This window comes from Neovison vison, chromosome 2 (assembly GCF_020171115.1).
Source record: "Neovison vison isolate M4711 chromosome 2, ASM_NN_V1, whole genome shotgun sequence".
NCBI lineage: Eukaryota > Metazoa > Chordata > Mammalia > Carnivora > Mustelidae > Neogale > Neogale vison.
The window spans coordinates 188,373,469-188,400,324 of record NC_058092.1 but is presented as its reverse complement, the minus strand read 5'-3'; the positions used below and the strand labels follow the sequence as shown (position 1 = coordinate 188,400,324).

General features: G+C 36.9%; 1 protein-coding gene across 3 annotated transcripts in view; it reads right to left on the bottom strand.

Moving 5' to 3' along the window:
• Positions 1 to 5,529: 5,529 nt before the first annotated feature.
• ADK (adenosine kinase) overlaps positions 5,530 to 26,856 on the bottom strand; it is a 555,049-nt gene continuing 533,722 nt past the window's right edge. For all 3 annotated transcript variants that reach the window (XM_044239872.1, XM_044239870.1, XM_044239871.1), the window contains one exon: positions 5,530 to 6,353. In XM_044239872.1, the coding sequence (XP_044095807.1) occupies positions 6,229 to 6,353 (125 nt within the window). In that variant the 3' untranslated portion in view covers positions 5,530 to 6,228. The remainder of the gene's footprint in view (positions 6,354 to 26,856) is intronic.

Sequence of the window (26,856 nt, the reverse complement as noted above, 5' to 3'; positions counted from 1 at the left end):
TATTGGACGCCTAGTCTGTGCTCTTTCATGTCTGCCTTCTTTCACTCAGTAAAATCTTTTTGAGATTGATCCATGTTGTTTCATCAGTAGCTAATTTCTTTCTTTTGCTGAGTATTATCCCATTGTTTGAATACACCAGTTTTTATCTGTTCTCCTGCTGTTGGACAACTACCCTCTTTCCAGTTTCTGGCAACAATGAATAAAACTGCTATAAATAGTCTAATACAAGTCTTTTTGTGGACATATGCTTTCATTTCTCTTGGGTAAATACCAGAGTGGAATGGCTGGCTGAAAGAATAGGTGTGTTTAATTTTATAAGAAACTTCCAGGCCTTTTTCCAAAATGGTTGTTCCATTTTACACTTCCACTAGTGATGTTGCTTCACATCCTAACATTTGGTGTTGTCATTTAAATTTTAGTCATTCTAGTACAGAGCTAACTCACTGAAATTTTAATGTTCATTTCTCTACGACTATGATACTGAGTACTTTATTGTGTGCTTATTGGCCATTCATATATTTTCTTTTGGAGATCATCTGTCTTTTCAATGTTGACTTGTAGGGGTTTTTGATCTATTCTAAATATAAGTTCTTTGTCAAAGTATATGTACAGTGTATATTTTATCTTGGCCTGTGGCTTGTTTATTCATATTCTTAATGGTGTCTTGATGAATAAGAAATTAAAAATTTTTTGGAATTCAGCTTACCAATATTTTTTCCTTTGTGGTCAGTGCTTTCAAAGCCCTCTCCAAGAAACTTTTGCCTACCCCCAAGCCGTGAAAATATTCTCATATATCTTCTTCTAAAACCATAATAATTTTGGTTTTTATTTATGGGCATGATCCATCTCTAACTTTTATTATGGTATGAGGTAAGGTTCATTTTCTTCTCATATAGATATCAAATTGTTACAGCATTGTCTATTGAAAAGACTTTCCTTTCCCCATGTGTTGCTTTGGTACCTTTGTAAAATATCAAACTACTTTGTATTTAGTTTATCTAACCATTTATAAAATTTTTTTTAAAAGATTTTACTTATTTGACACAGAGAAATCACAAGTAGGCAGAGAGGCAGGCAGAGAGAGAGAGAGAGGAGGAAGCAGGCTCCCTGTGGAGCAGAGAGCCCGACGCGGGGTTCGCTCCCAGGACCCTGGGATCATGACCCGAGCCGAAGGCAGAGGCTTTAACCCACTGAGCCACCCAGGCGCCCCTTTTTATAAAATGTTTTTACATATTTATTTTCTTAACATTTTCTCACTGGGAGTAGATAAGTTTTCTTCATTTTACAGTTGACAAAACTAAGGCTCAGAGTAGTTCAAGAACTTGTCCGAGGAGATACAAAGCTGGGCCTAGAACATAGAACTACTATTGAATCATTAAAAAAAAAGTTTACATTTTAAACCTGTTGTATCTAATGGAAATATTACCAAATGGACAGTTTTTCTGAAGGTGAGATAGTTAACAGAAATGATTAAGTGCAATTTCAACATTGGTGGTAGTTTTAAACTGTCAGCCAAACACATGCCTCCTTTGTAGCCTTATGTATGTCTACCTTATGCATCTTTGTTTTCAAAGGGTAAAAAACTATAATGCTTGCTTTGCAGAATTTGGTAAGAATAACAGCTTTTACCTCTGCCTTTTGTTCAGGTCATGATCCCATGGTCCTGGGATCGAGCCCCGCATCAGGCTCTCTGCTCAGCAGGAGTCTGCTTCCTCCTCTCTTTCTCTCTCTGTCTGCCTCTCTGTCTGCTTGTGATATCTGTCAAATACATAAATAAGATCTTTAAAAAAATAGCTTTTAGCTAAAGTTCCTTGGACTTTAAGATAAGGAATGTATTTCCCTCACTGATCCAAAAAAAAAAAAAAGTCTTACTCTTTTTTATCAGAAAAATAAAGCAGTATTTAAAGGTACATATCATGAAGTCCAGTCTAGTGGTACATGATCAATAGTTTTGAAATAAGGAAGTTTCTCATCAGAAAGAATAGAAAGGCTTACTAGTGTCCCTGCTACTTAAGACATTCTGTAGTACTTTTAATATGATAAAGATACCCTAGTGCTCAAACTAATTGTTCTTGAGAGACAAAGCTATAGGACTTACACTTCCTGATTTCAAAACTTACTCAAAGTTCCAATAATTGAAACAGTATGAACTGGTACAAGACAGACATATAGTCCAATGGAATGGAACTGAGAGTCCAGAAACTGAACCTTACACTTATGGCCAACTGATTTTTTTTTTTTTTTAAAGATGTCATTTATTTATTTATTTATTTATTTATTTATTTGACAGAAAGAGACACAGTGAGAGAGGGAACCCAAGCAGGGGGAGTTGGAGAGGGAGAAGCAGGATTCCCACTGAGCAGGGAGCCCGATGTGGGACTTAATTCCAGGACCCTGGGATCATGACCTTAGCCAAAGGCGGACGCTTAATGAGTGAGCCACCCAGGTGCCCCATAGCCAGCTGAGTTTTGACAAAGGTGCCAGACAATTTAATGATGGAGAAAGTAGTCTTTTCAATAAGGTGCTGGGATAACTGGGATATCCACATGCAAGAAAATTAATTTACCTCACATATATATAAGAATAAACAAAATGGATCAAAGATTTAAATGTAACTAGAAAAATCTCTGTCAGGCTCTGTGCTCAACGCAGAGTCTGCTTTGGATTCTCTCCACCCCCCTTCTCTCTCTCTCAAGTAAATAAATAAAATTGTTTAAAAATTGTTTAAAAAAAAGAGAGCACCTGGGTGATTCAGTCAGTTAAGCACCAACTCCTGGTTCTGGCTCAGGTTGTAATCTTGTTGTCATGGGATTGAGCTCAAATAAATGAATAAAATCTTTTAAAAAATGTTTAAAAAAGAAAAAAAAAGATTTAAATGTAAGAGTCAAAACTAGAAAACTTTTAGAAGAAAACACCAGTGTTATTCTTTGTGATCTTGGATTAGGCAAATGATTTCTTAGATATGAAACCAATAGCACAAATAACAAAATAAAAAATAAACAAATTGGACTTCATACAAATTAAAAACATTTGTGCTTCAAGGAACACCACCAAGAAAGTAAAAACAACCCAGAGAATGGAAGAACAAATTTATAAATCATATACCTGATGAGACGTATCTAGAATATATAAAAGAACTCTTAGAACTCAATAATGAAAGGACAAATCACTCATTAAAGAATGGGCAAGGGAGGGGCACCTGGGTGGCTCAGTAGGTTGAGTGTCTGACTCTAAGTTTAGGCTCAGGTCATGATCTTGGGGTTGTGAAATTAAGCCCTGTGTGGGGCTCCATGCTCAGTGTGGAGTCTGCTTAAGATTCTTTCTCTCCCTCTGCTCCTCCCCCAGCTTGTATGCTCTCACTCTCTCTAAAATAAACAAATTATTTTTTAAAAAAGATTTTATTTATTTATTTGAGAGAGCATGCAAGTGAGAGAGATCACAGAGAGAGATGGAGAGGGAGAAGCAGACTTACCCCTGAGCTGACAGCCCAATGTGGGGCTCAATCCCAGGACCCCGAGGTCATGACCTGAGTTGAAGGCAGACACTTACCCAACTGAGCCAACAGGCACCGCTAAAATAAATAAATCTTTAAAAAGATAAAAATAGGGTGCCTGGGTGGCTCAGTGGGTTAAGCCTCTACCTTTGGCTTGGGTCATGATCTCAGGGTCCTGGGATCGAGCTCCGCATCGGGCTCTCTGCTCAGCAGGGAGCCTGCTTCCCTCTCTCTCTCTCTCTGCCTGCCTCTCTGCCTACTTGTGATCTCTGTCTATGAAATAAATAAAATCTTAAAAAAAAAAGATAAGTATAATAAAAATGGGCAAGGGATATGAATGGACTTTTCTCCACAGAAAAAATACAAATGGTCAATAACCACATAAAAAAGATGCTCAGTGGGCACCTGGGTGGCTCAGTGGGTTAAGCCTCTACCTTCGGCTCAGGTCATGATCTCGGGGTCCTGGGATCGAGTCCCGCATCGGGCTCTCTGCTCAGCAGGGAGCCTGCTTCCTCCTCTCTCTCTGCCTCTCTGCCTACTTGTGATTTCTCTCTGTCAAATAAATAAATAAAATCTTAAAAAAAAAAAAGATGCTCAGTATCATTAGTCAGTGAGGAAATGCAAATCAAAACCATAATGAAATATCACTTCATATCCACCAAAACCACTACAATCAGATAATAGCAAGCACTGGGGATGGTGTGGAGAAATTGAACCCTCAAACCTTGTGGTGAGAAAGTAAAATGGTGCAGTCTCTTTAGAAAACATTTGGAGTTTCTCAAAAAACTTTAACATTGAGTTACCATGTCACTTAGCACTTCCCTCCTAGATATATACATCAAAGAACTGAAAACATATCCACATAAAAAACTTGTACATGAATGCTCAAAGCAACACTATTCATAATAGCCAAAAACGTGCTAACAACCCCAAAATCTATCAACCTATGAATGGATAAATAGAATCTGGCATATCTATACAATATTATTTGGCAAATAAAAAAAGTACTGATATATGCTCTAAGATGGGCAAATCTTGAAAACATGCTAAGTGAAAGAAGCCAGATACAAAAGAACACATGTTATATGACTCCATTTTTATGCATGTCCAGAATAGGCAAATCGATAAAGACAGAAAATAGATTAGTTGTTGCTAGGGGATGGGGGGTGTGGTTAACTGGGAGATGCAGTATTTCTTTTTGGGGTGATTAAAAATAATGATGGATATACAATTTCGTGAATATACTAAAAAAACCCAGCAAATTGTATGAATTATATCGCAATTAAAAAAAGAAAAAGACAAGCAAGTATAGTATACCTTAAAGTTTCCCAAAACATAATAAACAAAAACCTGAACCGTTTTCTATGGTTTGAATTCAGTTTTATAAATGTTACCTTTTCCTTTTCTTTTTTTTTTTTAAGATTTTATTTTTTGATTGATCTGAGAGAGAGAGAGAGAGCACGTGTGTAAATGGTGGGAGGAGCAGAGGAAGACAGAGAATAGGGGTAAGTATCTCAAGCAGGCTCTGTGCACGGAGCCTGATGCAGGGCTCCAGGCCAGGCTCGATCTCACCACCCTGAGCTGAAGCCAACAGTCGGACGCTTAACTGACTAAGCCACCCAGGCGCCCCACCTTTTAATTCTTTAACAATAATAATCATAATGATAAAAGTAGCAGGTGCTTATTAAGCACTTACTAGGCATGTAGCATGCATTTTATACTTGGTATTCTCTCAAATCATCCCAATGATCTTGTAGATGGAATTATTATCACATTTTATGGAAAGGAAATTGAAGATAAAAGAGGCTGAGTAATTTGCGCAAGGTTATACGAAGGTAATTAAGTCTGACTCCAGAGGTTCTATTATGCAATTCCGTTTTAAAACAGTGACTTATTGGTCTCAAATACTAAGTTATTTTTCAATGTGTTATGTTCTTTCTATCACCAGCAATAAATTAGGTATCATTGTGGGGCCTAATATTAAAAAATGATCTTACTTCCTTAGTTTATTGAGTACAGAACAAAGACAGAAAAAATTCCCCATATGACAAGTTTTTATTTGTATCAAATCACAGAGTACCATAGGTAAATATAAGATTATAATTTGAATGTTGTAATATAACATAATTTGGCAAATTATTTAATTATCCAAAGTTTATTACACGTTTGAGTATGTGCGAAAGAGATTATCTGGCATAACTTGGCAAGATATATATTTCTGTACCTTATTTGACCATTTATCATTTATACGTGGTACACATATATGTATATATGCATATACACACATACATATATACATACACACACTCCTAAATTAAATATACTTGTATAAAAGCTGAAGATTGATGTGTTAGAATTAATTCCTGTTTAAAAATCTATTATATTAAATTGCATCTGCATTCAAAGCAGAAATGTAAAAAAACTGATCAATTTGCTAAATATGCATGAATTTACAAAGTAACTGAAAATGAAATAAAAATTTCCATTGAAATGTTATATTCCTGTCTAATCAACATTTAAGTGGCACTATCAAACTACGGAAATAGACATTATTCTTTTAGGTTGTTGAGAGAATAAAGATTCTACTGAGCATTACTGTATTCCCTAAATTAAGAATGAATATTATTATGGTAGGAAAAGATGGCAGATAATTTTCTTCTTTATTAATATGGGAATTCTCAGGAAGCAATCAAGGCAGTGACTATACTCCTGGGCTTGGGTTTCCTGCGCTTCTATCAGTGGAAGTCTGGCTTCTCAGGAAACGTGCAGCCAGTCCGCCTAATTATGACGCTTGCAGCATAGTGGCCAGCACGGATGCATTCAGCCAGGGGCTTGTCAGAGACCAGCTGAGACAGAAAACCTGGAACACAGACAAAAGGGAAGAAAGTGAGTATTGCGTAACAGCATGAGAAAGGTCATTTTGGGTCAGGCCAAAAATCAGTCCATGTACTTATTCCTCTCTTCAGTGTTGATAGTTAAGCGTTAAACCTCAAGACTTAGAAAGTTCTTGCACCATACATCATGAGCTTCCCTCAATACATCTTTTAAAGAGCTCAAGTTGGGATATAACAACTCACCATCCAGGCATTTCTAGTCTTTGTACACCTAAAGCATCATCACGCTTTCCTTTAGTTTTGAGATTAAGATGTGAGTAATTAGTACTGGCTAAAGAATATTATGTTGGGTTTTTACAGCTGAGAAGGAGGTATTAGTTATCCCTCTCTCCGTCTCTCTGGATTCCTCATGTGTTGTTATTCCTAGCACACTGCTTTTGGACAAAATTCTATCATCTGGATGTCTCTCCAAGTACAGATTTGAGAGTTGAAGAATTACAAAGTACCTTACGTCTCCCTTTTACTCCCAGAAGCAACAGTGAAATGATTTCTATACTCAAACACCATGGACCAACTTGACATTTAAAATAAATAAAGTAGATAAAGTAGAAAACGGTATTGAGGACTTCGGTTTCTGACCAAGATGAAATAAAAGGAACCACAATTACCCTTCCTCCAGAAACAACTAAAATAAGGACAAAATAAATGAAACAAAAATTTTCAAATACTGTAAAAGATCCATGAAAAGAAGGGAAACAAATGGGATAAACAGTAAAATTGCTCTAGTTTACCTCCTAGAGAGTTACCAGGCTACAACACAAGGAGCAACAACTTAGGCAGAGCTTAACAGTCTCACTGAGTTGAAGAGATGGATTTGGGAGTCCGAGTAGGACGAAATTAAACATGTAGGCAGAATGATCAGCAAAAAAGAGAGAGAAGACTTAAGTTACCAGTACTGGGAATAAGAGCAGTAATGTCACTATAGAATCTACATTCACTGAAAGAATAATAAAGAGGGGCGCCTGGGTGGCTCAGTGGGTTAAGCCTCTGGTCATGATCTCAGGGTCATGGGATCCAGTTCTGCATTGGGCTCTCAGCTCAGTGGGGAGCCTGCTGCCCCTTGTCTCTCTGCCTGCCTCTCTTCCTCCTTATGATCTCTCTCTCTCTGTGTCAAATAAATAGATAAAATCTTAAAAAAAAAAGAACAATAAAGAAACACTAAGTGATCTCTCTCTATGTCAAATAAATAAATAAAATCTTTAAAAAATTATTTATTTATTTGACAGACAGAGAAATCACAAGTAGGCAGAGAGGCAGTCAGAGAGAGAGGAGGAAACAGGCTTCCTGCTGAGCAGAGAGCCCGATGTGGGGCTTGATCCCAGGACCCTGGGATCATTACCTGAGCTGAATGCAGAGGCTTTAACCCACTGAGCCACCCAGGTGCCCCAAATAAATAAAATCTTTAAAAAAAAAAGAATAATAAAGAAACATTAACAACTTCATGCCAATAGATTTGGCAAGTTAGAGGAACTGGACAAATTCCTGCAAAGACACAAAATATGAAAGCTCAAGCTCAGGAAGAAATAGATAACCTGATTAGCTTTGTATCTATTAAATATATTGATTTTTACAGTTAAAAAGCTTCCCATAAAGACAATTCCAGGTCCAGGTGGTGTCACTGGTGAATTCTACCCAATATTTAAGCAGTAAAAATAATATCAATGCTATACAATAGCCTTTTCAAAAAGCTGAAAACTGAAAATACTTCCTAACTTATTCCTTGAGGCCAGCATTACTCTGATACCAAAATAAAAAAAGGATGCAAATACTTTAAAGAAAATTTTAGCAAATCCAATCCAATAGTACATTTTAAAGGATAACAAATTATTATCAGGTGGGGTTTATTCTAGGAATGCAAGGTTGGTTTAACATTCAAAAATTAATCAGTGTAATTTAGCATCACTAACAAAACCACAAGATCACCTAATGCAAGAAGAAAAGCATCTGACAAAATTCAACATACATATCTAATAACAACTTTAAGCAACCTAGGAATAGAAGGGAGCTTCCTCAACCTGATAAAGGGCACTTATAAAACTTAGAGTTAAAATTATTCTTAATGGTGGATGATGGAATGTTTACCCCTTAAGATCAAGAACAAGACAAAAATGTTCATTCTTAAACGCTGTACTGGACACTTTAGCCAGTGCAATAAGGCAAACAATAGAAATAAATAAAAGGTATCAAGTGCTCACCTTGGTTGATTCCAATATTTATGTGGAAATGCAAAAGACTAAGATTAGTCAAACATACCTTTGAAAAACAAGACTACCTGAGTTAAAACTTATTATAGAACTAAAATAATCAAGACACTATGCTATTGGCATAAAGAAAAACAAATAGATCAATGTAACCAAAGAGTTCAGAAATAAATCTACTTCTATATCATCAATTGATTTTTGACAAAAGTATCAAAGCAATCTATGGAGAAAAGATAATCTTTTAAACAAATGGTCTTAGAACAGCTGGATGGCATATTTGAAACAAAACAAAACAAAACAAAACAAAACAAAACAACAACAAAAAAACCCCTACCCAAACCACAATACAATAACAAAACCACTTCAACCCTTACCCCATATCATCTACAGAAATTAACTTGAAATGGATCACAGACCTAAATGTAAGAGCTAAAACTATAAACTTCTGAGAAGTAAATAGAAAATCTTAGTGATTTTGAATTTGTCAAAAATCTCTTAAGTAAGACATAAAAACACAAACTTTTACCAAGGAAAAAATAACTGGACTTTGCCAAATTAACTAAATCTACACCTCAATAATAAGAAACAACCCAATCAAAAATGGTTTCAAAAAAGCTGAACTAACATTTTAGCAAAGAAGATAAACAAATGCCAAATAAGCTCAGGAAAAGATGTTCAATGCCATTACTCATCAGAGAAATGCAAATTAAAGCCACAGGTAGATACTACTACTAACCCATTAGAATGGCTAAAATAAAAAAACTGACCATAATAAGTGTTGACAAGGATCTGGGTCATTTGGAACTCTCCTATGCTAGTAATGGGAATATAAAATGATAGTACCACTTTGAAAACTGTATGTCAGTGTCTTAAAAAGTCAAACATACCTTTACCATATGATCCAGTCATTCTATTTCTACATGTTAAACTCAAGGTAAATGAAAGCATATATTCACATCAAAGATTTATAGTGAATGTTCACAGCAGCTTTATTTATAATAAATCACTGGAAATGATCCAAATGTGGATGAGAAGAGGAAGGAAGCCAGGATTACAAAAGAGCGTGGGAGTAGTATATATGTCTACAGTGTATATGTCTACAGTGATGGTTTCATGGATGTACGGATGCCTATGTTAACATCTGCACAACTGTATACTTTAAATATATGCAGTTTATTCTTTATCAGTTATAGTAAAATAAAACTGTAAAATTTAAAAAAAAGGGGAAAAAAGTGTTGTAGTTACAAAGAAGACAGTTCAAGAGCAGAAGAATCTAGGGCTACTTTTCCTCTAGGGGAACATGAGCTGCTTAGCAGTACTCAAATACTCAGAAGAACAGATAACGAGAAACTGTTCTGTAGCTGGACTTCCAGGCTATTCCCTAGGCCCGGGCAGCCTGCGGGGGGTGCAGATTAATTGAGAAGCTGTGGTATAATGACCTGTAGAGAGCATTAGAAGAGATTTATGTCCTTTCTTCTTTACTATTCTGACCACACAAGCTTTTTCGCTGTCAGATTTGGGGAATGCTCTGTACCTAACCTAGTAAAATAAGTATTCCCAACCAAAGAATAAAATTAATTTGGTTAATGGAGTGATATATTTTGAAGACCTTTACTTATAATGTGAAATCACTCCCTCAAGAGGTTTAGCAAGAGTATTTTATCATTGAGTTTTCAGGTAACAGTCAAAGGTCAATATTAACTTTCAGCCAAACTGTGAAACTAAAATGCTCAGCCCACACAGTGAATGGAGCAGACACCAAATTCAGAGTCAGATCAGCTTACAATGGAAACACGTCTATGAGAAGCCTTATATGCAACATCTGTTTTCCTCATTCCTTCTGGTATGATCTTTGTGAGAAAAAGAAAAGCTTATGTTTATGAAATATTTCTGTGAAGCACAAGCACCAGCATCCTCTTTCTAAGAGAAGAGCTAGCTGATGTCTGAAGTGAAGTACTCAGAAGAGACATTTGCTTTGACAAGTGGAAAGCCTGAATGCAAAAAAAAGCTAAGTAAGACCTTTGCCCCAGGTGAATAACAGTTTTCAATAATGTATTCTGAGAAACCGACTGAGACAAACTACAGATGTTACATAATCAATTGTAAGTGGAACCTTCATCAAGTAGGGGATGTGAATCTTAAAAGTTTCCATAAAATGCTTTAAACAAAGGGAGCTTATATTTTAAGAATCACAGGGAATCCTATTGTAACATGAATAAACATTCTAAGATAATATTTTATTATATAAAAGATATATAACCTAGCTACCATTTTAAGTGTGCAATTCATGATATTAATATCATTTTGCTAAGTTGTGTAATTGTCACTTTTATCAATTTCCAGAACTTTTTCATTGCTTCAACGGAAACTCCATATTCTTTAAACAATAACTCTCTACTCCTCTACACTTCTGGCCTCTGGCAACTGCTACTCTACTTTCTGTCTTTAGGAATTTGCCTATTCTAGGTACCTCATATGAGTAAGATCACATAATATTTGTCCTTTTATGTCTGGCTTAGTTGACACACTGTAATGTTTCTCAATATAATTTTTAAATTAGAATTTTTAATTCCTAGCTGACCTAAAATGTATTTTAAATAAAATGCTTTATTTGGAAATAATTCCAAATTCATAGAAAAGTTGTGAGAATAAAAATGTGAAAAAATCCACATATCCTTTACCTAGATGGGCTTATCTTTAATGTTTTGCTTCTTTGGTGCACATCGACTCTCTTTTTTTTACAGGTTTTTGCTATATTTGAGAGCAAGTTGCATTTATCATGCTTCTTTACCTTTAAATACATCCATGTTTCCTTCCTGAGGATAAGGCTATTCTCTTATATAACCACAGTCATTAACTTCAGTCACACTGTTAGAATACCATTATCTAATTTTACTCTCCATATCCTAGTTTTGTCAATGATCCAATAATGTTCTTTTCTTTTAAGGAGTCATTTTTATCTTTAAGTAATCTCTACACCCAACATGGGGTTCAAACTCACAATCCCGAGATTAAAAGTTGCATGCTTTACTGCCTGAGCCAGATAGGCATTTGCAAATGATGTTCTTATAGCAATTTTTTCCTTCCAGGATAGAATCTACTGTAGGATTTGTTATGATTTTGGTCTTCTGTACTTTTGAACATTTCCTCAGACTTTCTTTGGCTTTTGTGACAGGGACTTTTTTTTTTTTTTTTTTTTTTTGTGACAAGGACATTTTTGAAGCATATAGTCTTCCCCTAGTTCCTATTTAACAGAATGATTCTCATTTGGGTTTGTCTGATATTTCCTCATGATTTAACTCAGATTATGCATTTCTGGCCAGAATACTAAAATAATTACATTGTGTCCTTCTCAGGGTATCACATTTAGAGGCACATTATGCCCAATTGCTAGTCACTGGTGATGTTCATCTTATTACCTGGTTATAGTTTCCAATGCTTTGCAGTCACAAAGACAGCTACAATGGATAACCTTTTGGATATATATCTTTGTGTTGCTGATGGGTGATACATCTTCAGGATAAATTTCTAGAAGTAGAATTTTGGGGCCAAAGAGTAGATACATAAATAATTTTATTAGATATTGCCAAATCCCCTTTCATAGAAGTTGAATGACTTTGTATTTCCACTAGTAAAGTTTAAGAGTGCTCATTTCCCCACAACCTCACCAACAGAGTGTACTGTCAAGCTTTTGAATTTTTGCCAATGAAGGTTAGGAATTATATCTCAATATAATTTTAATTTGCATTTTCTTATTATGAGTGAGACTACATATTTTATATGTTAAAGAACAAATCTGGTTTGTTCTTATCTTTCACCTACTCTTCTAAAAGATTTTTGGTCTTCCTCTATTTTTAAAAGTTATTTGTATTTGGGGGATATTATTCTTTTTTTTTTTTTTTTTTTTAATTTTTCAATTTATTTTCAGAAAAACAGTATTCATTATTTTTTCACCACACCCAGTGCTCCATGCAAGCTGTGCCCTCTATAATACCCACCACCTGGTACCCCAACCTCCCACCCCCCCGCCACTGCAAACCCCTCAGATTGTTTTTCAGAGTCCATAGTCTCTCATGGTTCATCTCCCCTTCCAATTTACCCAAAAGCACATACCCTCCCCAATGTCCATAACCCTACCCCCCTTCTCCCAACCCCCCTCCCCCCAGCAACCCACAGTTTGTTTCGTGAGATTAAGAGTCACTTATGGTTTGTCTCCCTCCCTATCCCATCTTGTTTCATGGATTCTTCTCCTACCCACTTAAGCCCCCATGTTGCATCACCACTTCCTCATATCAGGGAGATCATATGATAGTTGTCTTTCTCCGCTTGACTTATTTCGCTAAGCATGATACGCTCTAGTTCCATCCATGTTGTCGCAAATGGCAAGATTTCGTTTTTTTGATGGCTGCATAGTATTCCATTGTGTATATATACCACATCTTCTTTAGCCATTCATCTGTTGATGGACATCTAGGTTCTTTCCATAGTTTGGCTATTGTGGACATTGCTGCTATAAACATTCGGGTGCACGTGCCCCTTTGGATCACTACGTTTGTATCTTTAGGGTAAATTCCCAGTAGTGCAATTGCTGGGTCGTAGGGCAGTTCTATTTTCAACATTTTGAGGAACCTCCATGCTGTTTTCCAGAGTGGTTGCACCAGCTTGCATTCCCACCAACAGTGTAGGAGGGTTCCCCTTTCTCCGCATCCTCGCCAGCATCTGTCATTTCCTGACTTGTTGATTTTAGCCATTCTGACTGGTGTGAGGTGATATCTCATTGTGGTTTTGATTTGTATTTCCCTGATGCCGAGTGATATGGAGCACTTTTTCATGTGTCTGTTGGCCATCTGGATGTCTTCTTTGCAGAAACGTCTGTTCATATCCTCTGCCCATTTCTTGATTGGATTATTTGTTCTTTGGGTGTTGAGTTTGTTAAGTTCTTTATAGATTTTGGACACTAGTCCTTTATCTGATATGTCGTTTGCAAATATCTTCTCCCATTCTGTCAGTTGTCTTTTGGTTTTGTTAACTGTTTCCTTTGCTGTGCAAAAGCTTTTGATTTTGATGAAATCCCAAAAGTTCATTTTTGCCTTTGCTTCCCTTGCCTTTGGCGATGTTCCTAGGAAGATGTTGCTGCGGCTGAGGTCGAAGAGGTTGCTGCCTGTGTTCTCCTCAAGGATTTTGATGGATTCCTTTCTCACATTGAGGTCCTTAATCCATTTTGAATCTATTTTTGTGTGTGGTGTAAGGAAATGGTTCAATTTCATTTTTCTGCACGTGGCTGTCCAATTTTCCCAACACCATTTATTGAAGAGGCTGTCTTTTTTCCATTGGACATTCTTTCCTGCTTTGTCGAAGATTAGTTGACCATAGAGTTGAGGGTCTATTTCTGGGCTCTCTATTCTGTTCCATTGGTCTATGTGTCTGTTTTTGTGCCAGTACCATGCTGTCTTGATGATGACAGCTTTGTAATAAAGCTTGAAGTCCGGAATTGTGATGCCACCAACTTTGGCTTTGTTTTTCAATATCCCTTTGGCTATTCGAGGTCTTTTCTGGTTCCATATAAATTTTAAAATTATTTGTTCCATTTCTTTGAAAAAGATGGATGGTACTTTGATAGGAATTGCATTAAATGTGTAGATCGCTTTAGGTAGCATAGACATTTTCACAATATTTATTCTTCCAATCCAGGAGCATGGAACATTTTTCCATTTCTTTGTGTCTTCCTCAATTTCTTTCATGAGTACTTTATAGTTTTCTGAGTATAGATTCTTAGCCTCTTTGGTTAGGTTTATTCCTAGGTATCTTATGGTTTGGGGAGCAATTGTAAATGGGATTGACTCCTTAATTTCTCTTTCTTCTGTCTTGTTGTTGGTGTAGAGAAATGCAACTGATTTCTGTGCATTGATCTTATATCCTGACACTTTACTGAATTCCTGTACAAGTTCTAGCAGTTTTGGAGTGGAGTCTTTTGGGTTTTCCACATAGAGTATCATATCATCTGCGAAGAGTGATAATTTGACTTCTTCTTGGCCGATTTGGATGCCTTTAATTTCCTTTTGTTGTCTGATTGCTGAGGCTAGGACTTCTAGTACTATGTTGAATAGCAGTGGTGATAATGGACATCCCTGCCGTGTTCCTGACCTTAGTGGAAAAGCTTTCAGTTTTTCTCCATTGAGAATGATATTTGCAGTGGGTTTTTCATAGATGGCTTTGATGATATTGAGGTATGTGCCCTCTATCCCTACACTTTGAAGGGTTTTGATCAGGAAGGGATGCTGTACTTTGTCAAATGCTTTTTCAGCATCTATTGAGAGTATCATATGGTTCTTGTTCTTTCTTTTATTGATGTGTTGTATCACATTGACTGATTTGCGGATGTTGAACCAACCTTGCAGCCCTGGGATAAATCCCACTTGGTCGTGGTGAATAATCCTTTTAATGTACTGTTGAATCCTATTGGCTAGTATTTTGGTGAGAATTTTTGCATCTGTGTTCATCAAGGATATTGGTCTATAGCTCTCTTTTTTGATGGGATCCTTGTCTGGTTTTGGGATCAAGGTGATGCTGGCCTCATAAAATGAGTTTGGGAGTTTTCCTTCCATTTCTATTTTTTGGAACAGTTTCAGGAGAATAGGAATTAGTTCTTCTTTAAATGTTTGGTAGAATTCCCCCGGGAAGCCATCTGGCCCTGGGCTTTTGTTTGTTTGGAGATTTTTAATGACTGTTTCAATCTCCTTACTGGTTATGGGTCTGTTCAGGCTTTCCATTTCTTCCTGGTTCAATTTTGGTAGTTTATATGTTTCTAAGAATGCATCCATTTCTTCCAGATTGTCAAATTTGTTGGCGTAGAGTTGCTCATAGTATGTTCTTATAATAGTTTGTATTTCTTTGGTGTTAGTTGTGATCTCTCCTCTTTCATTCATGATTTTATTTATTTGGGTCCTTTCTCTTTTCTTTTTGATAAGTCTGGCCAAGGGTTTATCAATTTTATTAATTCTTTCAAAGAACCAGCTCCTAGTTTGGTTGATTTGTTCTATTGTTTTTTTGGTTTCTATTTCATTGATTTCTGCTCTGATCTTTATGATTTCTCTTCTCCTGCTGGGCTTAGGGTTTCTTTCTTGTTCTTTCTCCAGCTCCTTTAGGTGTAGGGTCAGGTTGTGTACCTGAGACCTTTCTTGTTTCTTGAGAAAAGCTTGTACCGCTATATATTTTCCTCTCAGGACTGCCTTTGTTGTGTCCCACAGATTTTGAACCGTTGTATTTTCATTATCATTTGTTTCCATGATTTTTTTCAATTCTTCTTTAATTTCCCGGTTGACCCATTCATTCTTTAGAAGGATGCTGTTTAGTCTCCATGTATTTGTGTTCTTTCCAAACTTCCTCTTGTGGTTGAGTTCTAGCTTCAGAGCATTGTGGTCTGAAAATATGCAGGGAATGATCCCAATCTTTTGATACCGGTTGAGTTCTGATTTAGGACCGAGGATGTGATCTATTCTGGAGAATGTTCCATGTGCACTAGAGAAGAATGTGTATTCTGTTGCTTTGGGATGAAATGTTCTGAATATATCTGTGATGTCCATCTCATCCAGTGTATCATTTAAGGCCTTTATTTCCCTGTTGTTCTTTTGCTTGGATGATCTGTCCATTTCAGTGAGGGGAGTGTTAAAGTCCCCTACTATTATTGTATTATTGTTGATGTGTTTCTTTGATTTTGTTATTAATTGGTTTATATAGTTTGCTGCGCCCACGTTGGGGGCATAGATATTTACAATTGTTAGATCTTCTTGTTGGACAGACCCTTTGAGTATGATATAGTGTCCTTCCTCATCTCTTATTATAGTCTTTCGCTTAAAATCTAATTGATCTGATATAAGGATTGCCACTCCTGCTTTTTTCTGATGTCCATTAGCATGGTAAATTCTTTTCCACCCCCTCACTTTAAGTCTGGAGGTGTCTTCGGGTTTAAAATGAGTTTCTTGGAGGCAACATATAGATGGGTTTTGTTTTTTTATCCATTCTGATACCCTGTGTCTTTTGATTGGGGCATTTAGCCCATTAACATTCAGGGTAACTATTGAGAGATATGATTTTAGTGCCATTGTATTGCCTGTAAGGTGACTGTTACTGTATATTGTCTCTGTTCCTTTCTGATCTACCACTTGTAGGCTCTCTCTTTGCTTAGAGGACCCCTTTCAGTATTTCCTGTAGAGCTGGTTTGGTGTTTGCAAATTCTTTCAGTTTTTGTTTGTCCTGGAAGCTTTTAATCTCTCCTTCTATTTTCAATGATAGCCTAGCTGGATATAGTATTCTTGGCTGCATGTTTTTCTCGTTTAGTGCTCTGAAAATATCATGCCAGCTCTTTCTGGCCTGCCAGGTCTCTGTGGATAAGTCAGCTGCCAATCTAATACTTTTACCATTGTATGTTACAGACTTCTTTTCCCGGGCTGCTTTCAGGATTTTCTCTTTGTCACTAAGGCTTGTAAATTTTACTATTAGGTGACGGGGTGTGGGCCTATTCTTATTGATTTTGAGGGGCGTTCTCTGAACCTCCTGAATTTTGATGCTCGTTCCCTTTGCCATATTGGGGAAATTCTCCCCAATAATTCTCTCCAGTATACCTTCTGCTCCCCTCTCTCTTTCTTCTTCTTCTGGAATCCCAATTATTCTAATGTTGTTTCGTCTTATGGTGTCACTTATCTCTCGAATTCTCCCCTCATGGTCCAGTAGCTGTTTGTCCCTCTTTTGCTCAGCTTCTTTATTCTCTGTCATTTGGTCTTCTATATCGCTAATTCTTTCTTCTGCCTCATTTATCCTAGCAGTGAGAGCCTCCATTTTTGATTGAACTTCATTAATAGCTTTTTTGATTTCAACTTGGTTAGATTTTAGTTCTTTTATTTCTCCAGAAAGGGCTTTTATATCTCTGGAGAGGGTTTCTCTAATATCTTCCATGCCTTTTTCAAGCCCGGCTATAACCTTGAGAATTGTCATTTTGAACTCTAGATCTGACATATTACCAATGTTTGTATTGATTAGGTCCCTAGCCTTCGGTACTGCCTCTTGTTCTTTTTTTTGTTGTGAATTTTTCCGCCTTGTCATTTTGTCCAGCTAAGAGTATATGAAGGAGCAAGTAAAATACTAAAAGGGTGGCAACAATCCCAGGAAAATATGCTTTAACCAAATCAGAAGAGATCCCAAATCGTGAGGGGGGAGAAATCTCCTCTGATTGGGATCTCCTTTGATTGGGATCTCCCAATCTCTTTTGATTGGGATCACCCAATCTCTTCTGATTGGGATCTCTTCTGATTTGGGGATAAAAAGAGGTTCAAAAAGAAAGAAAGAAAAAAAGAAAAAAAGAATTAAAAAAAAGAGATTGAATTAAAAATTCAATCAAGAATTTAAAGAAGAATTAAGAAAAAAAAAGATTGAAGAGATTAGGATCTCTTCTGATTTGGGGATAAAAAGAGGTTCAAAAACAAAGAAAGAAAAAAAAGAATTAAAAAAAAGAAAATGAACAAAGAAAAGTATAAAAAGAAAAATATATATATATTAGATAATTTAGTTAAAAAACGTTAAAAAAGAAAAGGGTAAAAGTTATAAAAAATTTTAGCAGAAGAAGAGAAAAAAAAATGAAAAAGAAAAAAAATTAAATTAACTGCAAGACTAAAAAATCACAGGCAGAAAGCCATGAGTTCCGTGGTTTGTTTTGTCCTCCTCTGGAATTCTGCTGCTCTCTCCTTGGTATTGAAACTGCACTCCTTGGTAGGTGAACTTGGTCTTGCCTGGATTTCTTGTTGATCTTCTGGGGGAGGGGCCTGTTGTAGTGATTCTCAAGTGTCTTTGCCCCAGGCGGAATTACACCGCCCTTACCAGGGGCTGGGCTGAGTGATCTGTTCGGCTTTGCTTTCAGGAGCTTTTGTTCCCTGAGCGCTTTCCGTAGAGTTCCGGAGGACGGGAATACAAATGGCGGCCTCCTGGTTTCCGGCCCGGAGGAGCCGAGAGCCCGGGGCCCCGCTCCCCTGTGCGCCCTCAGCGAACAGCTCCTAGTAACTCGCGTCTGCCTAACCTCCAGCCGCGCTCCGAGCTCACGGAGCTTGCGACCGGTTCAAGGCAACTCAGAGCTGCGAGCTCACTGTCGGCTCTGTCTCTGCAGCCGGCTTTCCCGTTCCAATATCCGCAAGTTCTGCAACACTCAGACGCCCCCGATCCTTCTGTGACCCCGCGGGACCTGGGGTCACGCCGACCCCGCGTGGGCTTTGCCCCGGTTTAGCCTCCGGAGCGATGTCCCTCAGCGGAGCAGACTTTTAAAAGTCCTGATTTTGTGCTCCGTTGCTCCGCCGCTTGCCGGGAGCCGGCCCCTCCCCCCGGGGTCTATCTTCCCGTCGCTTTGGATTCACTTCTCCGCCAGTCCTACCTTTCAGAAAGTGGTTGTTTTTCTGTTTCTAGAATTGCTGTTCTTCTACTCTTCGATCTGCCGATGGATTTGTAGGTGTTTGCAATCTTTAGATAAGCTCTCTAGCTGATCTCCTGCTAGCTGAGGTAGTCTCAGCCTGCTACTTCTCCGCCATCTTGACTCCTCCCTCTGGGGGATATTATTCTAATGAAGTTTTTTTTTTAGGTAGGGAAAATATCAACAGTAGCAATTTGCTATTAATATATACAAATACTACGTCAGCAAGGAAACAAAGTGATTATTCATATCTTCTTCACTGAATGTGGTGAATTTTAAAAAGTATGGTTGGCACACACTATAACAGATAAATATGGCTTGCAGATATATATCAAAAAAGAAGTTTGCTCTCTTTTAGTAAAGATTTTGGGTCTGTCAGGAATTCAACAAGAAAAATCTTAAATGACTGGCTTGGAATGTGTGCTCAACATGAAAAAGTCGCTTTGGAGCCCTTTTTGTTGGTCCTTTTTCCCTGGTTCCTATGGTCCTCATCAGTATATTATTTTTCAAACAAAGGCTAAATTCTACATATATGCCTTCCCAACATAGTCAAAAGAACAGGAGGCATAACACTGGAGAACAAGAATCATCAACAAAGGCTGCCAATCAGGAACTCATAAGAGTGAATGATTTAGCTTTTCTGGTTGTCATAAAATAAGAAAGCCATGCCACACAGATTTTTGTGAACTTGCAAGAATTGAGGGTTTTTTGTTTCTTTTGTTGTTGTTGTTTGTTTTGATCACTAATTCAATTCATTGCTAGTAATCTGTTCAAATTTTTTATTTCTTCCTGATTCAGTCTTGGAAAGTACCATGTTTTCAGGAATTTATCCATTTATTCTAGATTGTCCACTTGGCATGTAAGTCTTCATAATATTCTCTTTTGAACCTTTGTATTTCTGCGGTGTTGGTTGTTATTTTTCCTTCATTTCTGATTTTATTAATGTGGGTCTTCTTTTTTTTGCTGAGTCTACAAGTTTATTAGTTTTATTGATCTTTTCGAAGAACAAACTTCTGATTTCATTGATCTATTCATTTTTTTAAATGTTCTATTTTTAAAGTTTCTGTTTCATTTATTTCTACTCTAATCTTTATTATTTCCTTCCTTCTACTGGCTTTGGGCTTTGTTCTTTATTTTGTACCTTCTTTAGGTATAAGGTTAGGTTGTTTATTTGAAATTTTTCTCTTCTTGGTTTTGAGGTAGGCCTGTATTGCTATAATCTTCCCTATTAAAACAGCTTTTGCTGCATCTCAAAGATTTTGGACAATTGTGTTTTCATTTTCATTTGTACCATGTATTTTTTTATTTCCTCTTTGATTTCTTGGTTTACTCATTCATTGCTTAGTAGCCTGTTATTTAGGCTCCATATATTTGTGTTCTTTCCAGATTTTTTTCTTGTATTTTAATAAAGAAAAGATAAACAGAAAGGAGTCCAAACATAACACTAAAAAAAGCCATCAAACTATAAGGAAAGAGAGCAAGAAAAGGAGAAAGGAACAGAAAGAACTATAAAAATAACCAGAATACAAGTAACAAAATGGCAAAAAGTACATACCTATCACAGTAATTACTTTAAATGTAAATGGACTAAATCCTCTAATCTAGACAGGGTGACTGAATGGATGAAAAAATAAGATGTATGTATATGCTGCCAACAAGACACTCACTTCAGACATAAAAACATAGGCAGATTGGAAGTGAAAGGATAGAAAAATACTTGCCATGCAAATGGAAGCAAAAACAAAGTTGGGGTAACAATACTTTCATTGGACAAAATAGACTTCCTTAATTTATTTATTTATCTATCTATCTTTTTTTTTTTTTTAAAGATTTTATTTATTTATTTGTCAGAGAGAGAGCGAGCGAGAGCGAGCACAGGCAGACAGAGTGGCAGGTAGAGTCAGAGGGAGAAGCAGGCTCTCTGCGGAGCAAGGAGCCCGATGTGGGACTCGATCCCAGGACGCTGGGCTGAAGGCAGCTGCTTAACCAACTGAGCCACCCAGGCGTCCCAATATCTATCTATCTTTTAAGTAGGGTCCATGCCCAGCATAGAGCACAATGTGGGGCTTGAATTTATGACCCTGAGATCAAGACCTGAGTTGAGATCAAGAGTCAGACACTTAACTGACTGAGCCATCCATGGGCAAAACAGACTTTAAAACAAAGACTATAACAAGAGGCAGAGAAAGATACTACATAAAGGAAACAATTCAACAAGAAGATATAACAATCATAAATATCTATGCACCCAAAACAGGAGCATCTAAATACATAAAGCAACTATTAATAGACACAAAGGAAGAAAGTGATAGTGATATAGTAAGTGTAGGGGACTTTAACATCTCACTTACATCAATGGATAGACCATCCAGACAGAAAAATCAACAAGGAAACAGTGGCTTTGCATGACACATTGGGCCAGATGGACATAACATCTATACAGAACATTCCATCCAAACATAGAAGAATATACATTCTTTTCAAGTGCACATGTAACATTCTCCAGAATAGATCACGTTAGGTCACAAAACAAGTCTCAATAATACAAAAAGATCAAAATCATATCAAATGGAAGAATGAAATTTAATAGTTCACCTTTTACAAGTGTTAGCATCTTGTATTATTCTCAAATTGCTTCTCCAACGATACTGTGTAAGTATATATCAGTGATTATCTCTTTCTTACACAGTTCCCAAAGCCTTTTAATGTTCAGTAGACTATAATATGTATATGAAGAGTAAAGCATTTGAAACCATTTTTTAGAATTTATATAATTTTCTTTAAAAATCACAATTTATGCTAAATTTAGTTCTTATACATATAGATAGTACAGTACTTTGTTTTACCTGACAATATAGACAGATGTATATGTGTTTGAAGTAGTTTTTAAGCCATATAATTTAAAGGTCAGAGAAAACTAACAATGTAGAATAATACCTTAGGTACAAGACTTGAAGCAATAGTGGCTGCCATGGTCATGTATATTACACTTTCTTTTTTTTTTTTTTTTTTAAAGATTTTATCTATTTATTTGACAGACAGAGATCACGAGTAGGCAGAGAGGGAGGCAGAGAGAGAGAGAGAAAGGGAAGCAGGCTCCCTGCTGAGCAGGGAGCCTGATGCGGGGCTCGATCCCAGGACCCTGAGATCATGACCCGAGCCAAAGGCGGAGGCTCAAGCCACTGAGCCACCCAGGCGCCCCTATTACACTTTCAATGACCACTCCTTAGAACTTCACTTAGAGCCTATTTAGTTCAAGAAAGCAAGTGAAAAAATTTTTTTTTCCTGATTGTAAAAGTAATAACCAATAAATGTAGAAAAAGTAGAAAAAAGTAGCATAATAGTAAAATTAAGAAATAAACACACACAGTCCCATTATTTAAAAAAAAGGTATTATTTAATATAGCATGGAGATCCTAAAAAGAGAAATAAGACTAAGAAAAAAATTAAAAAGTGTAAAAATAAAATAAACTTGTTATTTTCAGTTAAGAGGACTGTATATAGAAAACTCCAAATACGGGCACCTGGGTGGCTCAGTTGGCTAAGCATCCCGACTCTTCACCTTGGGTCCTGATCTCAGGGTCATGGGACTGAGCCCCACATTGGGCTCTGGGCTCAGCACAGAGTCTGCTTGAAATTCTCTCTCTTTCTCCCTCACCCTAATAAATTAAAAAAAAAAAAAAGAAAAAAGAAAAGAAAACCCTAGATAATCTATAAATTGTTGGACTTAAGGGACTTTGGAAAGATTGCTGGATATAAGAGAAATACACAAAAGTCAATTATTCATATATAATCACCAATTAGTCATATATTTTTATATATCACAAAAGAAAAGAAATTTGAAAAAAGATACAAAAGCAACATAAATTATATCAGTTTCTAATGAACACAATTATAAATCCTTATCAAGCAACACTACAAAGGACCTCAACACAGAGATATGCCAGGTTCTTTGATAAGAAGATTCATTAATACAAAATCAAAGTCTCAACAAGGTTTTAGGGAACTGACAAGCTGATCCTAAAATCTATGAAAAACAGAGAGTCAAGAATAGCCCAAAATTCCTACCAAAGAAAAACAAGGGAGAAAGATCAGATCCAGCACTTATTATAAAACTATAATAATAAATACAGTGTAGTATTGGCACAGGTATAAATAAACAGTGCAAAGGAAAAGAAGAGATAGTTCTGAAACGAGCCTGTGCAAATGTGGAAACTTGAGGTTCAATGGAATTAGCATTGTGAATACATGGGGAAAGGATGGTTCATTAGAAAACAGTGTTTAGGTAATTGATTTTTTGATTAAAAAATAAAATTTCTTTATTCCAAATTTTAAAAACTCAGATGTATCAAGGAATTAAATGTTAATGGCAAAGCTGTAGGACTTTTAGAAGAAAATAAAGAATATACTAATATTGTAGAGGTAAGATCTTAATAAGATACAAAAAGCACATAATAACTCTAAAGTGAAATACTAAAAAAAAAATCGACTACTCTAGGGGCACCTGGGTGGCTCATTCATTACACGTTTGCCTTCGGCTTGGGTCACGATCCCAGGGTCCTGGGATCCAGCCCTGCATTGCGCTCCCTGCTCAGCAGGGAGCCTGCTTCTCCCTCTCCCATTCCCCCTGCTTGTGTTCCCCCTCTTGCTGTGTCTTTCTCTGTCAAATAAATAAGTCTTTAAAAAAAAAATTAGGGGCACCTGGGTGGCTCAGTGGGTTGAGCCTCTTGCCTTTGGCTCAGATCAGGGTCTCAGGTTCCTGGGATCGAGTCCCTCATTGGGCTCTGGCTCAGTGGGGAGCCTGCTTCCGCCTCACTCTCTGCCTGCCTCTCTGCCTACTTGTGATCTCTCTGTCAAATATATAAATAAAATCTTTTAAAAAAAATCAATCAATTTGAAGAGGGGAGTGGTTAAATCCATGGAATGGAATAATACAAAGCAGTTAGCCAGAAGAGGTAGATCTTTATGTGTTGCTATGAAACAATGTCCAAGATATGATTAAATGAAAGATCAAGGGTATAGGCCAATAAGCACAGTATATAGTATTCTCATTTGATAAAAACTGGGATATTAATACATACACAAACTTGTATATAGGCCAGATATTTCTGGATGGATTTAATAGAAATTAGCAAAGAAAGCTGCCTCAAAGAGGGGAATTAAAGGATTGGGGTAGGACCAATGTTTACTTTTCATTGTATCTATTACTTCTACTATATATGTATATATCCTTTTTGTACTGTTGTATTTTTTACTTATTTTATTATTTCTGCAATAAAAAGTGTATTACTTTCCCATATTTTTAAATATTCCTAGAGACCATACTTTTTAAATGTGGATATAACATAATTGACTCAATAGTATTGGATATTTAGGTTGTTTCTATTTTTTTTTTTTACTATAAATAACACTGTGATGAGTATCTTTATAAAATTTTTTTTCTTTATAAAATTCTTTTTTTTTTTTTTTAAAGATTTTATTTATTTATTTGAGAGAGAGACAGTGAGAGAGAGCATGAGCGAGGAGAAGGTCAGAGAGCGAAGCAGACTCCCCATGGAGCTGGGAGCCTGATGTGGGACTCGATCTCGGGACTCCGGGATCATGACCTGAGCCGAAGGCAGTCGTCCAACCAACTGAGCCACCCAGGCGCCCCTCTTTATAAAATTCTTATGGCATTAACCATTGTGCACATTTTTCATTTCCTTAGGAAAAATGTCTTTAAGGGTAATTAATAATTTTTCAGGCTTTACATATTATTGCCAGATTTCTTTTCAAAAAGATCTTATTAGTGTACATTCTCAATAGCATTCTTGCTATTAAAAAATTCTGTTTGATAATTTGAAAAGTTAAAGGCAGAATCTTAATTTAGTCATTTGTTATTAGGGATAGTGAAAACTTTTTTGTTTATATGCTGACTAGCCATTTGTATTTTTTTTTTAAGATTTTATTTATTTATTTGACAGAGAGAGACACAGCGAGAGAGGAACACAAGCAGGGGGAATGGGAGAGGGAGAAGCAGGCTCCCTGCTGAGCAGGGAGGGAGCCTGATGCAGGGCTCAATCCCTGGACCCTGGGATCATGACCCAAGCTGAAGGCAGATACTTAAGGACTGAGACACCCAGGCACCCCCATTTGTATTTCTTTTTTTTTTTTTTTTCCAATTTATTTATTTTCAGAAAAACAGTATTCATTATTTTTTCACCACACCCAGTGCTCCATGCAAGCTGTGCCCTCTGTAATACCCACAACCTGGTACCCCACCCTCCCACCCCCCCCGCCACTTCAAACCCCTCAGATTATTTTTCAGAGTCCATAGTCTCTCATGGTTCATCTCCCCTTCCAATTTACCCAAAAGCACATACCCTCCCCAATGTCCATAACCCTACCCCCCTTCTTCCAACCCCCCTCCTCCCAGCAACCCACAGTTTGTTTCGTGAGATTAAGAGTCACTTAAGGTTTGTCTCCCTCCCTATCCCATCTTGTTTCATGGATTCTTCTCCTACCCACTTAAGCCCCCATGTTGCATCACCACTCCCTCATATCAGGGAGATCATATGATAGTTGTCTTTCTCCGCTTGACTTATTTCGCTAAGCATGATACGTTCTAGTTCCATCCATGTTGTCGCAAATGGCAAGATTTCGTTTCTTTTGATGGCTGCATAGTATTCCATTGTGTATATATACCACATCTTCTTTAGCCATTCATCTGTTGATGGACATCTAGGTTCTTTCCATAGTTTGGCTATTGTGGACATTGCTGCTATAAACATTCGGGTGCACGTGCCCCTTTGGATCACTACGTTTGTATCTTTAGGGTAAATTCCCAGTAGTGCAATTGCTGGGTCATAGGGCAGTTCTATTTCTTTTTAAAAAGTGAAGACAACTTCTACCCATTTTTTCATTGGAATACCTCTCTCCCTTTTTTCTTTTTTTAAAGATTTAATTTATTTATTTGACAGAGATCACAAGTAGGCAGAGAAGCAGGCAGAGAGAGAGAGAAGGAAGCAGGCTCCCCGCTGAGGAGAGAGCCTGATGCGGGGCTTGATCCCAGGACCCTGGGATCATGACCTGAGCTGAAAGCAGAGGCTTTAACCCACTGAGCCACCCAGGTACCCCTACCTCTCTCTCTTTATTGATTTTTAAGAGACATTCCCAGTTTGTTTACTATATATATATTGCAAATACTTTTCCTTACTTTGTCATTTGTCTTTTATTTTTATTGTGATATAGATTTACCTTTTCTTTAATAAATTTTCCACTGAATTTAGGCTGAGAAAGGTCTTCCAACCATGAGATCAGATAAATATTAGACTACCTTTTCTTTTAGTTCATTTGTGGTCATTTAACTCTATTCCATCTGGAAATTCTTTGGGTATGATGATTGATAGAGACCAACCTTTGTTTTTTCTGAAAAGTTGTATTTTTGTTCCACTACCATGCCTTAAGTACTTCATCCTGTTCCAGTTGTTTTAAACATTTTATTTGGAAATAATTTTAGATTCTCAGAAGAACTGCAAAGATAGTACAGAGTGCTATTGTACCTATCTTACATGTGTTTTCTTCCATTTTAGTCTTTTGTCAGATCCATGTAATACACTTTAGAAACTTTTTTTTTTGGAGAGGCAAAGAAAGCATGTGCATAAATGGGGTTGGTTGAATGGAGGGAGCAGAGGGACAGAGAGAGAATCTTAAGCAGGCTCTACATTCAGCATGGTGCCTGATGAGAGGCTCGATCTCATGACTTGAGCTAAAATCAAGAGTCAGATGCTTAATTGATAGACCACCCAGGCACCCCACACTTTAGAAACATTTTTATTC